This window comes from Phyllostomus hastatus, unplaced genomic scaffold (genome assembly GCF_019186645.2).
Source record: "Phyllostomus hastatus isolate PE091 unplaced genomic scaffold, TTU_PhHast_1.1 phas_contig_196, whole genome shotgun sequence".
In the NCBI taxonomy this organism is placed as follows: Eukaryota; Metazoa; Chordata; class Mammalia; order Chiroptera; family Phyllostomidae; genus Phyllostomus; species Phyllostomus hastatus.
Window position 1 is genome coordinate 8,926,929 of NW_025333709.1, and position 18,076 is coordinate 8,945,004.

Here is an 18,076-nt window from a genome sequence, read left to right on the forward strand (position 1 = left end):
ACATCTTAATAGAATCACTGGTGAGAAAGGGAACCCATAAATTTCCCTGCCTTTCCTCGTTCATATAATCAAAAGTTAACTCAATAATTAGAAACTTTTTTCCTTTTAAAAGTTATGGGTTGATCATTACCTATAAACTATCAAAAAATATTTAATTTATTATTTCTGACCAAAAATAAATAATACAAGTACTAAAATGCTGCAAATTAACTATAATATTACCTATAAAACTACTGATCACTGTGAAGTCAATAGCAAAATGATCCCTGATTTTATGAATCCTGTAAAGTTTTTGGTCAGGTCATCTTTTAAATGATATAAAAGAGTTCTGTTAAGTATCCCTTTACTATAAACTTCTCAATCAATTTATTAATGTAAATATAGTGTGAGGAATAAAAAAGCTCAATACAATATAAATATTATGTAATGCATTCAAGCCCCCAAATTTTTGCAAGTAAAATTCTATATAAAGAGGTCAATAAAATTGTGTGGAAACATTTACTTTATCTTTAACTTTGTTTTTCAGTGGGGGGAGGGGTAATATATTAAATAATCCAAGTTCTGGCCCTCACAAAATATGGCTTAATTCTTTAAAAAGAAAGATGACCCTGACATCTGCTGTTTTGCAATCTATTATGTATACTTTCTTGGGGGGAAAAAAAAGAGCAAGAGGATTCATACCCTACTATGCAGATAACATTAACAGCTGAAGAGGGTTCAGTATAGATCTAAGAGACCAAATAACAACTTAATTGTTTAGGTTCCCACTCTTCAGTTTCTTTAAACGTATGTAAGCAGTTTTTAAATGTAATAGCTGAAAATCTCTTTAGTTTTACATCTGTATGTGATTATTAGATACACACAAACACAAGTGTAAAAACACAAGTATTTGACAAGGTGCACTTATTTTTTTTTTTTTAAAATTCAGCTTGAAGTATTCCTTTTGGATTTAGGAAAACTGGCTTAGAAAAATGATCAGAACCTGAATTTTAACAGAGAAAAGGGGTACTCAAAGAATTTTGAATATATGAAGCAAATCCCCATTCTTTATATGGAGGCACATGCTTTATAACATTTTACTACTAAAACTGCATTCTCCATAAATCCAACATGGATACTCTGAACCACATTTTAAAACTGCCATATAAAAATTACTTATCTCTTATGAGTCCGGTAAAAGTTAAAATGCACTGCCCAACTTCTAACTACCCAATTAGTAGAGAGTTTACATTACTGAAAGTTCAAAACAGCTTCAGTGTTAAATATTTGTAAATCTATTCAAGACCCTGAACAAACTGCAAATTTGGTTATTAGCAAAATGATAATGTTCTGCCCACCAAAATGAAATCTGTAATTCATTTTGATAAACTGAAAATGTTTTGAAATGTCACAGCAGCAAATATATTAAAGTTACACTGAGGTTTTTCAATAGTAGGAGTGTGTCACAATCCTTAAAATTTAAAGTAGTCATAACATCAACTAACCAGCACATTTAAACCAAAATTATCATTCTCAAGTTTTTTCTGTGCACATTATAAACATGCTCTAAGTTGCATTCCAACTTTCTTTTCTAACCTTACACATTAGCTTATTTTTCAAATGAAAAACAAAATTAAATTATTTTAATAATTAAATTTAAATTACTTTTTGTCCTTAGTATTCCATCTTATATTAAAAGATTCTATAGTTGCTGGGGTTAACTATGTGTCAGTTTTTTTTTTAAGAAGCATATACCTTATAAACCCCAACATCCTGCTAAATCAACTATTAAATGATAAATATTAAATTTCATTATACATATCATTTAAGGTTTTCTTTTCTATTCCTGGTGGATGCACTTGAGTGCATTTCATATTTCATAGAATGCACTGTAGTGTACTAATACTGTATATATTAATTTTTCTTAGCATGGATATAGCTGTCTAAACTTTGTTGTTTGATGTACTTACAATAACTGTAAGTATGTTAAAATGTTTATAAACTATTAATATCATATTTCCATTATAAGATGGTTCAACTGAATGGCTGGAGTGGTCTTTCACCTATAAAAATGTTTCACTTGACAATTACTCGTTTTCCCACAATGCTTTATGCTATTGACTACTAAAGAAAACCTGAATCTTTTTCACCTATTTATACAAGGATTAAATACAAACTATCAGAATTAAGTAAGCAACTATATAATCTGTCCACAGTGAAAACCCTGAATAAAACTTTTTTCAAAAGGCATGTAAGTGGTTTTTGAACTGTAAAATTTCATGTCTCCTGTCAGAGTGAGCATCTGTAATTCCCACATGTGTGTATATAGACACACAAATACACACCTGTGCACATACACACACACGCAAACACACATACACACACACAAACATTTTCCTAACAAATAATCTACACAGGCTTGCTGCCATTCTTGCAGCTGCCAGTCCCTGAATCTGTCATATTATATAACCCAGTGTCTGCTAATCGGAGTTTCTTCTTCGGAGGAGTCTTCAGTGTTCCAGATCTTTCTTTTACCTTGTATTCTAAAGTGCTGTGAGGTACCCCATAAATTCCTTGTGCTTTGGAAACACTCATTTTTCCACTCATTACCATTGCAATAGCCTCTTCCATTATTTCATGATCATATTGCCGATAACGGCCACGTTTTTTCCTGGGTTGCTTATTATCTTTTCGATCCAATCCATCTTCAGTATTTTCAGAGGTTCCATCAACTGTTCCATTTTTAGAATTAAGACACAAAGGAGAGAGGTCCCCATGTAGAAAATAAGAGTCAACACTTGAGTGAGTTATGGGCCCAGAACATTCTATTTTGTTCTGTTTAGGGAGTATATTTTTCAGTTTTTGGAGAGCTGATCCTTCTAGGACTGGAGAGGTTTTAGAAACTTGATACATAACATCCAGCAGACCAGGACCATCAGGTTGTTTGGAAACAGAACTTACTCGTAGCTGAGGAATTTTTAACTGTACAGTAGGATGTGAAGTTTCATACTGTAGGCTTTCATTTTTTTCTTTAAATTGAGTAACCATTTTCTGTAGAGTTAACTGATGGAGGTAACTGGAAGCTGTTGGGAATTTTAATTCTGAGGTTTCAAGTAGATTGAGTTTACTTTTTTCTGTGCGCTCTGCTTGAGCTCTTGCCCACAAGGCTACTTTTTGCAGCACTGCACAAGTTTCTTTACTGTCTTTATATGAGTAACTATCATTGAAATCTCGAGTTTTGTTTTTAAAAGATGCAGGCTTCCCTGCTGGTAAGGCTTCTAAGTGGAGAAGTAAAGTTTTTTGAGGTATGCCATAAAGTATGCCTGCTTTATTTATGTCCAGTGCTCCAGACTGAATGTCTTTCAAAGCTTTTGAGAGCAAACCATCTGCAAACTCAGCACTTCTTTCCACATAGTCCTCTCTGTTTCTGTGTAGTCTCCTGGATGGATGGAATGAAACGATGGTAAACTGATGTATGAGAGACTCTCACACAGCTATGGAAGGGGAGGGTCCACTCCTTTATTATACTCCTTGCTTAGGTAACATCACTGCTTATACTCTTTTAAGTCTGTGAGATGTAGTAGTTACTCCTTATCAAAGCAAACGCTACAGTCCTGGTAGGACAATGTGGCAATCATACGGTGGCCCCAACAGGCAGACCTTCCAAGAACATAAAATCCTAACTCAGTATTTGTAAAAATACTCTCATGATGTTGCTATTCCTCTGACAGATGCTTGTAGAGCAACACTTAGAATTTTTACTTGTACAATTAGAGTTCCATTATAAAAAAATACCCAAATCCTAAAGGAGTTTTTGTTAGTAGAAACGTGACGTTACCGCTAAACAAGTAATAAAAGAGTCAACCCCTTTAAAGGAAATTTGTAGCAGTAAGAATATTTCCAAACACAAACATCCCATATTTCCACAAGACCAATTTTTCTCTAGATAAAAACTTACAATTTGAGACAAGAAATAAGTTATATTTGGGTAAATAATTTTAGATATTATAAATGTTATTGCTACTTCAAATTTATCATTGTAATTTGAGTTTCTCAAACAGAAAGCTTGCTATATACCTCATGATTCAAATACTACTACACCTGTAGTTTAAACAAATTATTACTACACTCTACATCTAACATTTAAATGTGACAGAAAAGCTTCCTGTATAGCTTGTTAATGGGAAGATGCAAGTTATTTAAAAAAATCCCAAAATCCAACAGAACAGCATTTCATACTAATTATCTATAAAATTAATGTAATGACAGATTTCAATCAAAGCATAAAAGGATTTTTTGTGGTGATTATGAGGTATATTAAATAGTTTGCCACCACACCTAAATCACAATGGAAAAAACATAAACACTCTCGGCTAACTGTAAGAATTAGTAAGTATAGTACTTTTAAAATTTATTGTTTAAAAAGATTAAATAGTGAAATTACATAATTCCCTTAAAACTGCCTTCGGAATACTGAATTTAAAATTCTCTCTACTTGTCCTGCTTCTCAGTTTAAATTCTATGGTTTAGTTGGTAGTTCATTTTTAGTAACATGAACTAAAGTTTGGTGATTGTTCTGATAACTTTTCTTTAACAGAAAGAATAAAAAAGAAAGAGAAAGGACACATGGAAGGTATGAGAGACAAACACTTATGAGTGACAAAGCTTCTGGACGAAAACTGTATATGTCAATCTACTCAGAGCAGTATTAAGAGTTCTCTGCAGAGATAACTTTATATTAATGTTATAGTATATTTCCTAGATATTGCTTACCCAGCCATTGAATTTTCAGAAGTAGGATCACATATGGATGACTCTTCAGATTTTATGCTGGTTTTCTTTGTAGAGAGATCTAACACTCCATCCCCTATAATTTTTGCAAGAGAAAAAACTTTATATTTGTGACAAATTAAAGAAACAAACAGGTTATGGCACAAAACCTGTTTAAAATCAACCTTTGGTCACCTTTCCCACTGTCTGCAGTGAACAGCCATTTGACTGCTCATCCATGACTGCTTTCTATTCAAGGATGCCCAGATGACTCTTTGGGAAAGCAGGAATGATATAAAGTGCACAAAGGAGAGCATGGAAAATTATAATAAATAAGAACAATAATTAGCATTTACTAGGACTAGCAGTATGTGGAACACATACTTCAGGTAAACTGTGACTCCATGTGTAACCAATGTGTTCTTAGAAATTACAGTGTAAAAATTTACTATTTTAAATAACTGAAATGTACAACAGTTGAATCATGTATCATGGTAATATCTGTGACTGAAGATATAACAGCATAACACTTTAGGAATATACCTGTTAGAAAACAATTGCCTAAGTATTTGTCATTAAAATGTAGTTACTTTTTATTACTATTACAGTGTTAAGTTTACATAAATAAAACTTCGATGATTCAGACTTATTGTTAATTTGACAAACTTTATTATCAACAAGGATAAAAATAAACTATGAATTTAAAACACGTAAGGGCCCTGGCTGGGTAGCTCGGCTGGTTAGAGTGTAATCCTGATACACTAAGGCGGCAGGTTTGATCAACGCTAAGGGCACATACAAGAATCAACCAATGAATGCATAAATAAGTGGAAAAATAAATCAGTGCCTATCTATCTTTCTCTCTCTCCCCTACCCTCCCTCCCTCTCCTTTCCTTTCTCTCTCTAAAAAAATCAATAAAAAGATAAAACACAGTAAATAGTATCTTTATTGACAGCTAGAAAATTAAAAATTTAAGCTATAAGGAACAAGAAAATATATGTTTAAAAATATACTAAAAAATACTACTTTTTAAAAAATCAGGTGGGTTTTACTGTTATCATATAAATCTACTTAACACTTAAGTGCCCTGGTAAGACAAAAAATGAAAAAAATAAGAAAATATCCTACCTATCACTTACTATGTATAATTCAAAATAATTTCGAGGGCTTACTATGTGTAAAGCACTATTGTAAGAATTTGGAGAGCAGTAGAAGAAACAGCACACCAAGTACCTATCATGGTGCTTAAGATGCAGTAAGGTAAGTCATGCACCACCATCACCACCACCCAATGTATTTTTAGACGGGTGATTAAGAAAAACAAAGCAGAGGTAAGCTGACTGAGTATGGAGGTTAAGCCAAAAGAGGTTGCTATTTTACTGAGTGTTACCAGTAACAGTCTCTCTGCCTTGAACAAAGTGAGAGTACCAACCAAGCAGATTACCTGGGGAAAGCTTCTGAAGGAAGTTAGTGCAAAGGCTGTGTGTGATATGAAATCATGTCTGGAGTGTTTGAGGAACAGCAAAGAAGTCAGGGTGGCTGGAGTAGAGAAAGTCAGGCTGAGTGAGATGAGAAAAAGTTGTAGGAAGTCGAGTCTTATTGGGTCTTGTAGGTCACGGTAAGAAATCTGAATTTTATTTTGAGAGAGATAGGAAACCATGGCAGAATTCTGATAAGACTGACACAATTTTCATATGTTTTGAAAGCATCCATCTGCTGTGGAGAGAACGGCCCGAGAAGGTCCACAGGTGGGAACGTGCTCTGCTATCTCTCATTGGTGGGCTTTCACACTTTCAGTTAGTTTCCTCTGCCTAGAGACTCCTAATCCTCTCCTCCTTCTATCCCCACACTCATCCTAGTGCTCACCAAATCTTACTCATCATTCAGTCATTCAGGCACAACTTGGACTTGGTTGGTCATCATAATTGTAGGTTCCTATTCCTGCAATATTTATCCATACTATTAGCATTTGGTAGGCTGTATTCTAGTTTTTACATACTTGGCAGCATTAGCAACCTGACTGTAAACTAGGAAGGCAGAGACCATGTCTATTTTATTCACTGATGGATCCTAACTGCCTGGCACACAATATGTGTTCAATAAATATTTGCTGAATAGAATTTTGAAGAACTTAAAGAAATTCAGTATGGCTAGGGGTTAGAATGCCCAGATTAAAAGGAGCCCTGGCCAGGTTGCACAGTGGGTTGGGATGTCATCCCTTATACCAAAAGGCTGCGGGTTCAATCCCTGGTGGGGCACATACAAAAGGCAACTGATTGATGTTTCTCTCTCACACTGATGTTCCTCTCTCCCTTCCTCTGTTTCTAAAATCAATAATAAAAAAATATCCTTGGGTAAAGATAAAAAATTAAAAATAGTAAAAGGGGAAAATGGACAGGTAAACAAAGTATACATACATCATACCTTCAAAAATTATAACTTGAAGTGTCTTGTCCTAGTTTATCCATTAAACCCAATTTTATGCTTAGTCTCCAAATCACACTTCCTGTGTATCTAACTACCTGTAGTTCCTTACCTGTGCTATGTGGCCTCAGGACTCTCAGGACTCTGCATGATTCCCTCTGCCTAGAATGGTCTTTCTAGCTTTTCAACTTGTCAAACTCACACTCTCTTTTAAGACTGAGATCCCAAGTGGAGGCTGATTACTGTGTCCCGTGAGTCAACAGTGTCCTATAACACTTATGACATTCTCATGCAATTATTGACTTACATATCTTTTTCTTCCATAAGACCAAACTCCTCAAGGTCAGAGGTCTTACCTTTTTCATTTTTACTTTGTACATAGTAGAGTGCTACAAGCTACTAAATTTTAAAGAAAGAAAGAAATGTCTTTTACTATCCCATTTCTCTTCTTCAGCAATTAAAATTTTACTACTTCAAGACCTCATAAGACTACCTCCTTCAAAAATGATTACCTAATCCATATTCAGATTTATCATTCAATTCACTAGTTTTGATTTTGCTCATGTTTCATGTAGTTTGTAGCAGGTCAAACACACTATTAGTGTGTTATTCCTAGTTGATGTTACAGAATGAATTAATAAAAAAGTCTCCAATTCTAAACTCTTCTACACTTTTAATATGGTCAAAATAAAGTCAATTATTCCACAAACCAGAAATAAGGAGGTATAACAACCCCCTTCTCTCTCTCCTCTACATTAACTATGCAAACTGGGCTACAGCTCCCTAGCTAAGGCAATAAAGGCATTCTTGTCCTTTGTGGACCACTCACTGGCTGCTGTGTTGACAGCCACACACAGCCCTGGTTATAGCTAGGATGAGCTTGAGAAGCGCTCTTCCAACTTTAACAGAGCTACACAAATCAGGCTTATACTCCTGATTCCTTTTCTTTAGGAATTCTCACCTGCTGTGACCCAGGTGAGAAATACTTTTATATTTTTTGTCCCTTCTTCAAACGTAGGTTGCCTATATTAGAAATTGTGCTCTAAAAGTATCTGTTAACTAAAGAAACACATTAAACTCAGTGAAAATGGAAAATATCCTTCCTCAACACATTTCTGCCACACAGTAAAATTCTTTAGTCAATGAACATTTATGTAGTGAATACAAGATCACAGATACACACATAAAAAGATTTTTAGATAAGTTTCAGTTATGTATAGAAAAATCTCACTTTTTAAAAGGAATATTATCACCTATTTTTTTTTGTACTTTGCTGGTATCATAATTTCATTTTCCTTCACGAAGGCTGTAGCTTAAGAGCTAGAAAAGTGGTAATGAATCACCCCATGACTCTATGAATTAGAAAAACAAAAACAAAAACAAAAAAAAGGGAAGACACAGCTGGGAAGAAGGGTTAAGAAAAAGGAAGATCAGGAGTGGGAGATGAAGGGCACTTCTTGCTCCTGCTGATGACTTCTATTCAGCTCAATGGTGACTGCATGCATCAGCATCCTCCTTCACAACGGAACTACCATAGCATAAATAGATTGTTTTTTGTGTACATATTTCCAAAATATTAATAACTACCTCAAATAAAAACTAAGCACTTATTATGCTAAATGCTCTAGGACAGCGATTTTCAACCAGTGTGCCATGGCACGCTAGTCAGTGTGCTTGCAAGAATTCTTAAAACATGCAATACCTGACTATTTAGTCAGAGGCACTGACCTCTCTTCCCTCAGGCTGCCAAATTAAAAAAAAAATTACAACAGTGAATGTTACAATAGCTGTCTGGTGTGAATCAAAATTATACTTATTTTTTTGTCTAGATGACAAAAAATGTATTTTTTGGTGTGCTGAAGAATTTTAGTAATTAGCTTATGTGTGCCATGAGACAAAAAGGGTTGAAAATCACTGCTCTAGGGCAATACAAAGTAAGTAGAAGGAGAGAGGGAGGCTGAAATTTATTTACCATTGGTAGGTACCTAGGTTGTTTCAGTTTTTCGCAACTACAAACAACACTGAAATAAAAATACTTCCAAATATTTCCTTGTGTATAAAAACTTTTCTTGGACATATTCAGTAGATATTTCCAAATTTCCTATATCTTTGACAAGACCTGATATAGTTGAGATTTTTAATTTTTGCTAATATGATTAGTAACAAAAGTAGTAGGACTAAATCAACAATAGTGCATTTAGTATGCATTATATACATTTTTAAAGCACACAAAATTATTTTGCTTATAGACACATAAATAGGTATTATTGGTGGCTGTTGCCAAGAATAAATGAAAGGATGAGATAGTTCTGGGTGATAGGAACAGATTATTATGCTGTATTTTTCCATCTATTTGAATATGTCCCTAAAAATAAATACAAATTGTTTCCATTTACTGGTTGTAGATTGGACAAATCACCTTCTCAGAGGCTTTGCCTAATCATTTATTCCAATATAGTAACATCTTCCCACCTGCTACTGTTATTACTCCTTGCTGTCACTGAGTTTCATTTCCATTATAGATCCGATCACCTTGTGAAATTATGTTTTTATTGATTTGTTTACCTTTTTTCTGTCTACCCAGGCAGAATAGAAGACCCATGAGGGCAAAAATATTTTCTATTGTGTTCTTTGCTTCCTTTGTACGTAGTAAATGACTGGCATACTACAGCCATAGTAGTGTAATAATTCTTAAAAAAATTTCTACTTATCTGTTACCAAATAGATTAAGGGAAAATAACTGTAAAAATGTCAGGTCATTATGAGGAAGTACAATAATTAATTTTCATGTTAACACTTAATATTCCATATGTTGTTTGAGAAAGTATAATAATATTGTAGGGTATTTTCCAACTGAAATATTTAAAATAAAAAATTTCAGTGCTCAAAGATCATAAGTCCAATGATCAAATCTCATTTTGTCAGTAGCATCTGAAAATAGTGAAGATTTTTTAATCCAATAAATCCAGTATGTCACGTGTCATACATGCACTGGGGATACAAGCAAACAGACTGTCTCCTGCTCTCAAGCGTAGATTACAGTGGGGAAACAAGCATGGAAACAAGTACAATGTAGTCAGAAATTTACTATACTGATGTTCTAGTAGGATAGTCAGTGGAACTCACGGTAGAAAATGACACCAACAAGGCCAATGAAGTGCTGCTCTTCTGTCTGCCCACATTTGATCTTGTTTGGTATAGGACTGGTAAATTCTTCATGGTTGTGATGATAATGATAAAGGTCCCCAGGGTGCAAATTTCTTCTGTGTTTTATAATTAAGGAGAAGTTTTTACCTTGGCCCCAGATTAAAAATGAAATTGAAACAGTTTTTTTGATATGCCAATGGTATTTCTACGTGTATTTTTAAGTGTACCAGGACAAAAAAAAGTCATTTGCACAAGCAATGCATGACTTACTTCCTCCCAGTTTCTGAGGTTCAGAGTATTTGTGCAAATTTGTAGAAATGAAAGCACAAAAATAAGTATCTCTAATATAGAAACACCTTGTTAGAATGTAATACCTTGTTACTAAGTAACACCTGTAACAACTTTCTAACAAGGTGTTTCATTTGCCTCTCCAACAACAAGAAGCAAATGAAAATGTTTTCCTTAGGACAACTATGTTTTAAGTCAGTTTACAGTTTGTAAAAGACAGGGCAAGGAAAACGAAGACTCCAAAAGCTGACCTTATGAAGAATTCAACAAGCTAAAAAGATCTGCATGGAAAACAGAGGTTTAGAGACATAATAGCTTCAACAAGTATTTACAGCACTAGTAAACAAAAGGAGATAAACTCTCCTATTATTACAGATGGGAAAAAACACCCTAAAGGTTAGCATGGAAAAAAGAAGTCTTGGAGATAATAATTTCTATAAATATCTGCAGAACTGTGAAGTAAAATATTGTTGCAGATGAAGAAAATATAAATTAAGAGTAGATATTTTGGAAATGTAAGATGTCAAACAAAATTTTTTACAAGTTTCTTATTAATCAGAGGTTGAATTACCATCTCTTATACTAGAGAATAAAAGTATATTGGAATAGACTGGAAAGGATAACAATATTTCTTTGGTTATTTTATTACTCTATTATGAGAACTATTTATGGCTTTTTTTTTTTTTTTACAGAGTTGAGTTTTTCTCACTGGCTGTAGTTTTTGTTTGTTAGGCGAATGGTACCAGTTATATCAATTATAAATACTATCTCCCAATTTGAAGCTTGAACTTTCACTCCATTCACACTTTTATAATACTTAAATTTTTTTCAGTATAATCAAAGTTACAAAAATTGTTGTATGGACTGGTAATTTTGCACCTTAAGAAATTCTTCCTTATTTTGAGTTCATTAAGATATCATTCTAAATCTTTTAGAATTTTTAGTTTTTCTTTTCATATTTAGCCCCTTGACCCAACTGGAATTATTTTGGTGAGTGGTTTGAGGTAGGGATCCATCTATTTTGTTTGTTTCATGTGAGTAATCAATTGCCTCCAAACAATTTACTGAATAGGTCATCCTTCCTTAATTTATAATGACATCTTTGTCTTACACCAAGATTCTGTTAATGTTTGGAGAGTTTCTGGACTTTCTAATCTGTTCTACTGATTTTGTATATGGCCAATAGTAGCCTGCTTTAATTACTGTACTAGGTAAGTCTTCACATGTTTTAGAGCAAGTCCTTCACCGCTTTTGTCTTAGTTATTCTGGGCTCTTTTAGTATCGTTCATAAATTTTAGGCTTGGTAAATCATTTCTCACAATAAACCTTATCAAAATTTTGACTGGAATGACACTGAATGTATAAGTATATTAAAAATGATTGACATATTTTAGTCTTCCCACTCATTTAAAATATAACACCGCATTTTGGGAGTCTGCTTTTATGTCCTTTAATAAAGTTTTACAATGTTCTCCATAAGGTCTTACATAGTTCATTAGTTTAATTCTTAGGTATTTCAATGCCCACCCCCCCATTTTTGTTGCTATTATAGATTCTCTTTTTAATGGATTTTCTAATTGGGTGGTTGCTGCTATGTAGCAATACATATTGACCTTATGAGTAGTATCTTTTCTGAAGTTTTTCACCAATTCTAAAAGTTTATCTAAATATTCTTTTACATTTTCTACATGTACAATCATATTACTTATAAGGGATGATAATTTTTCCAATTCTTTCCTTATAACCAATTGCTTAATATTGCTTATTTTCATATTTCTATTTTCTCATCATGTTATATGAGTCAGGACCTCTCATAAAATATAAAAAATTAGTGATAGTGTATGTTTTTGTCTTCCCCAGTACTTCAAACCATTAGATTATAATGTTTCTGGTAGTGAAAGTGGTCATATATTCTCTGTTTGACAGGCATCTTATATCATAAATGTGTCAGCATTTTTAGGATTTTTCCTGTATCTATAATAATGATATAGTTTTTCTTCTTCTTTTTTTGGTAATGTGTAAAATAATAAAGGTTTTTCAAATGCAAGATCATCCATGACTCCCTGGTCATTATTTGTTATGTTTTTATACCTCACTATTTTCAATTTTCTAATTTTATTTAGACCTTTTGAACTTGGGCTTGTAAGGATGGTTTGCAACTTTTTTTACTTTTCCTATCTTTAGTTTTGGTATAAAAAATTATACCAATATTTGTTTTCTATTTTTTAAAAGTCTGTGATTGATAGGAATTATCTGTTACTTTAAGGTTATATAAACTATGAAACTATTTAGAATTGATAATATTATAGATTTATAGCTTAGACTATTATAAATTATTCATATTATTAGTTATTGGATTATCTATTGGATTTACGGATTATGTTATCTAATTTAAATAACACAAAATGAACTGACTTGAATACTGTTAAAAATTATAGAGTGAAAATAATATGAAAAATGTAAGCAGTAGCTACAAAAGAAGGCAAAACTAACACTACTTCTATTAGTAGGAGCACTTTATTGATTATACTACAGGCCAATTAGTCCAAATTTTAAAAATTTCTTAGGAAAACCATTTGAAATACGGATTTATACCTTCTATCATTACTAATGATACTCTCACTAAGTCTATATTGTGCAGTAAGGTGCTGACAGTGACCATGATTAGCAAGACATTTAGAATTACTTGTAACATCTTTATTTCAACCTTAAAAAATTTAATTTGTGGAAAAGTGAGTATGTATAAGGTGTCAGTGTATATAATTACACAAATACACACATGTGAACAAACAAATACATCAAAGGGTATGTGCTCAATTTTTTATTTAAATAATTTGGTATGCAAAGTAGGCAGAGTTACAGCCTATCAACTTGTATCACAGAAGTATGGTTTATTAACAAAAATCTGATTTTATTACACCATGCTTACAGCGATGTAGCCATTTTCTGTGCCTCTAAGGAAAGTCAAAATCCTTACTATATCCTACAGGGCTTTCTCACAATCTGGTCCCTATCTAGTTATTTTCAGCCTCATCTATTACCAGTCTCTCTTTGCTCTCTATATTACAAGTCACACTAGACTAAATCATTCCTTTCCTGAAGAACACTGAAATCATGTATGATAAAAAGTCATCCCCCCAATTAAAATCATCAAGAAGACTAAAGTACAGATCTATATCAACTATCACTACTCTTTTCAACCTCAGGATGTCCACATACATATTTGTGCACTTTCCCTGGGACATCCCAGTAATATAAATAATTCACATTACTCGTTTTCTACATATACTTGGGTCTGCCTTACCATTTAAGTTCACAGAATCAGAGAATATCAGAACTGGAATTTAACTTTTAAAATTTCATCCATCCTATCACTCATCTAATGCTTTTGAGTACCTCTAAGTAATGATAAGACAACCAGGGAATCATTTGCCTGTTTAAACTTTAAGAACTGTCTGATGCTTAGAAATATTCTTTCTTCTGTGGACCCAAAGTTTGTTTCTACCCAACTTCTAGCTTGAGATCCTAATTGTATTCACGGGCCATTCAGATGAAGTCCAGTTCTACTTCAGTTTAACAGTCATACAAAAATTCACAGATCACTATGATGCCACTTTTAAGGCTTCACTTCTATGGTGATAAGGAACAGAGTTAGAAAGTATGGAGAGACTAGTGTTTGGGTATCTTTTATGAGTTGGTTCCTTTACGTTTAACTTTTCACACTGCTCCAATGAGTTTTCTATTATTATTGCCAAATAACAACAACAAAATTAAAGTTCTAATAGGTAAAGTTACTTTTTTAAGTAACTTACTGGGCAGAGGTGGGATTTCAACCACAAATCTTTCAGATATCAAAGCCAATGTTTTAGTCTCTTTAGAACACTAAACTGCCTTCCACAAAGGAGAGGAGATATAAGAGGGTATGAAACTTGGAAAAGCAAACAAAGAAAAAATTTTCAAAAATCGTATGCTTTCTAATTTCCAAACTTTGTGTTGATATATTTTTCCTTAAGCCTTACATTATAGTCATCCTTGAACTTTTCTGTCATATAATCTAGTATTTCACATCACATACATTCATAAATAAAAAAATTCTAAATTTCAGCTCCCTTTCAATTTTAACCTGTCTTACACATTAAAAAGACTATTTTCTTTAAACAACGACTTGTGTACTTTTCTTTAGAGCCCCAAACACCACAATGCCTCCTGATATCAAACTTAATGCTGATACTTCTCTGGCTCCAAGAACTGACCATAACATCCCAACCTCGCGTTAACCAAAGCCACTTGTTCTGTCTTCTCAAATCAAACACTTATTTTGCTGTCCTCCACAAGCACTTAAAAGGTCCTTTCTTCCTTTGCTCTGTAAATTATGGCTCTTCCTTCAACTAATTATTAGATAAATCCTACACAGCCCTCATCATTCAGACTCTTATGAAAAATGAATCTATATAGTTAACCACATGATTACATTATATTTATCACTTGTATTAACTTTTCTTTTTCCCTGTTTACATTAACAATGGAAGATAATCATCTATTTCTTTTTATTTTCCATCTAAGTGTAAAAAACTGAACTATAGGACACCATTCCGTGTGGCGTGAGGAATGTAGCCCAGCCCGATTGAGAAAACCGATGGTGAGTGAGGTCGGCATACAGGACCCACGTCCATGGATAGGTTTTCCCGCGGGGAAGCAGGCCTGCATTGTACCTAGGCTGCTATGCGCTTGCTTTTGCTAAAACTCCCTCGCCCTGAATTGAGGCAGCAAATGTTGACTGCATCTTTAAAGTAACTTCCTAAAATCTATGCTAAACCTCCCAAGGATGGGTGTAACCAGTTCAGCCACTTTTCCCTTTGCATTTGCAAATATCCTTCTTCTTTGATGTAATTAGCAACATCCTTTTCTTTGTTATCTGTAAAAAGGTAACCACCTACAGCAAACTTGCGCATAGTAAATGAGGACCATCCTTGATGTAAGGTACCCAGAAAAGCAATAAAAGCCTGTCTAGGCAGGGGTCGGGGCCCTCTCTTTCTCTCAGAGAGTAGCCATGCCGTCCCTTCTTCTCCACAGGACTTCTGCAGTCCACGTGAATTTGTTTGTCACAGCCACAACACACGGACCCCGCACGCTGGGGGCCGGATTCTCTCACCATACACTTTATTGTAAAAAGAGACTTGAGAACAAGTCAAATTTCCTTTTTTATAAATAAAAGTCAACTGTAATATAAAAGCTCTAAATTAGCACTTCTCAGTAGTCCATATCACATAGGCTAATTACAAGTGATATTACTTATCAAATTTCTCTATAAATATAAGGTTACATACATTTAAGAATGTTAAAACAAAATTATATATTACACATACAAAAGTCTTACCTTGCTGAGTATTTTGTTCTTGCATTCGATTCACAGTGAGGTCTAAGGGGCCTTCCTGCTCTTCCTGAAGGGAGTTTTCTGCTTGATTCATTTGGATACTTTTATATATTAGACTTGGTCCAATTGAACCATTTCTGTTTTCTTGAATTTTACCACTTTTTGAAATATACTCAATTGCAAACTGACGTATCATCTTTTTCATTAATTCCTGAGCAACTAGGGGAATGTTAGGATCACAGTTCTGAGGAAGATCTAAAGAAGAAATAAATACAATAAGCATTAAAAATGAAATACAAAATACTAATATTTAAACTTACCTTGTTTTTATTATAAATCATTAATGATTATTAATGATTTCAGAAGTCACTACATAATTACCAATGGTTTAAGATGTAGGAACAAAAACATTGTAGATTTAATTAGTATTATGATAATACATCAACCTTAAACCTTGGCATATTTAATTACTTATTAAAAATACACATTTTTGGTCACAAACTAAAATACAGATAAGGAATTTGACATAGTTCAGTTCTGTCTTAATAGTTTTGATTCAAATGTATTCTACTAGACATTAAAACTCAGTATGTGAACATAAATTGTATGTATATAAGTTATTAAGCAATTTTTACTTAATATACAAAAGTACATTATCTGTTAAAGAAAACATCTAAACTCTCATAAATGTTAATTACCATTCAATTCTTCAATTCTATCAAATGTGTATTTCATATACAGCTTGAATGTCATCATCAAGGATTTTTTATTTCCTCACCTTCTTATATTGAGAAATTCCAATCAGAAAGAACAAAAGCATAGTACAATCACACAGACAACCTCAACCAAGATTCAAGAATTGTTAGTATTCTACCACATTTGCTTCCTTTTAACCTTTTTTTTTGGTTTGCAGATCCACTAAAAGTAAATTATAGAATTATGACATTTCACTCCTAAAGGTTTCAGCAAGCGTCTACTAAGATTCTCCAATAAAAATGGCAATATCATTATCAAAGCTCTTAATTCTTGATCTCCAAACATGCTGATCGGCTACAACTATAATGAAGGCCAGCAGTGATATACAATTCTACTGGAAACTTGTACAAGAGGTCAAAACAAAAGAATGATTTTACAGTGAGACTTGTGGAATAAGGACAGACCAGTTATAAAGAGTTATATAATGGTAATAAAAAGTTATGGTACTGGGAAAGGGGGTTGGTGGTGGCTTTTCACACACACTTCAGGTCTCAACCCAATGCTTTTATTTACTCTGCTCCTTCAGAGTTGAACAGCGGAAAATTGGAAAGGATGACTAAGCATACTTGGTTAGGCTCCACACTTCTTCAAGTGGTCCTTCTTCTTGAGATGCTAGTTCTTTGCTCCTTAAATGCTTTAACACTTATCCAGGCAGATCAGTGTGCTGTGACAGGTCTACTGATCTGGGGCTGTCTGAGACTGAAGGGTCAGTTTCTTTAGTTAGGGGGTTCAGTATGGAGAGCTTGTCTGAGATATATGAGGGCAAGTCTTTGAACTAGCATTTGTTGTTATAGATTCCCAATTCTAAAATGCAGGAAGGTTTGAAAACATACTATTTGGAGGTGAGAAGAGGCAATAAACACCTTCCCTATGACCATCCCCACACTTGGTAGCAAAATGTGACGTAAGATGACATGAATCCATTCATGGTCCCTGCAGAAATATCAATATATTTGACCACAGCATGCCATTTTCAAACTGTTGGAGAGATGGTACATAATAAAGATCTCCATTACATTGCCTCTTTTCAAATAAAAAGTTTTAAATTCTGAAGAAACACCTGAGGAATGGGACTGAGAATCTATTGAAAAAAGCAGTATTTTAGCTTTTACATTTATTCTCTGAACCTGTGGGAAAGAAAGGCACTACTGGTTTTGGGCTACTGGGAAAAAAATAAACTTTAGCCTAGAGGTTGGAATCTTAGTCATATTTATGAACATAAGCTAGTTACACACCTTCTCCATCTTTTAGTTTCTCTGTTCATAAAAATGGGAATAACAGAATCTTAAAAAATCATAATGGGGCTTGCAGTGATAAATATTAGCTTTTAAGTTAGA

General features: G+C 33.5%; 1 protein-coding gene across 8 annotated transcripts in view; it reads right to left on the reverse strand.

Annotated features, from left to right (window-relative positions):
* The window catches only part of LCORL (ligand dependent nuclear receptor corepressor like), a 125,397-nt gene that overhangs the window by 24,749 nt on the left and 82,572 nt on the right, over positions 1–18,076 (reverse strand). For 5 of the 8 annotated variants that reach the window (XM_045834492.1, XM_045834488.1, XM_045834486.1 and 2 more), the window contains 2 exons: positions 15,987–16,238; positions 4,753–4,846 (listed from right to left, as the gene is read on the reverse strand). In XM_045834492.1, coding sequence (XP_045690448.1) covers positions 4,753–4,846; positions 15,987–16,238 — 346 coding nt within the window. Of the gene's footprint in view, positions 1–920; positions 3,419–4,752; positions 4,847–15,986; positions 16,239–18,076 lie in introns of those variants that run through there. The other 3 variants (XM_045834491.1, XM_045834494.1, XM_045834493.1) reach the window with 3 other exon arrangements.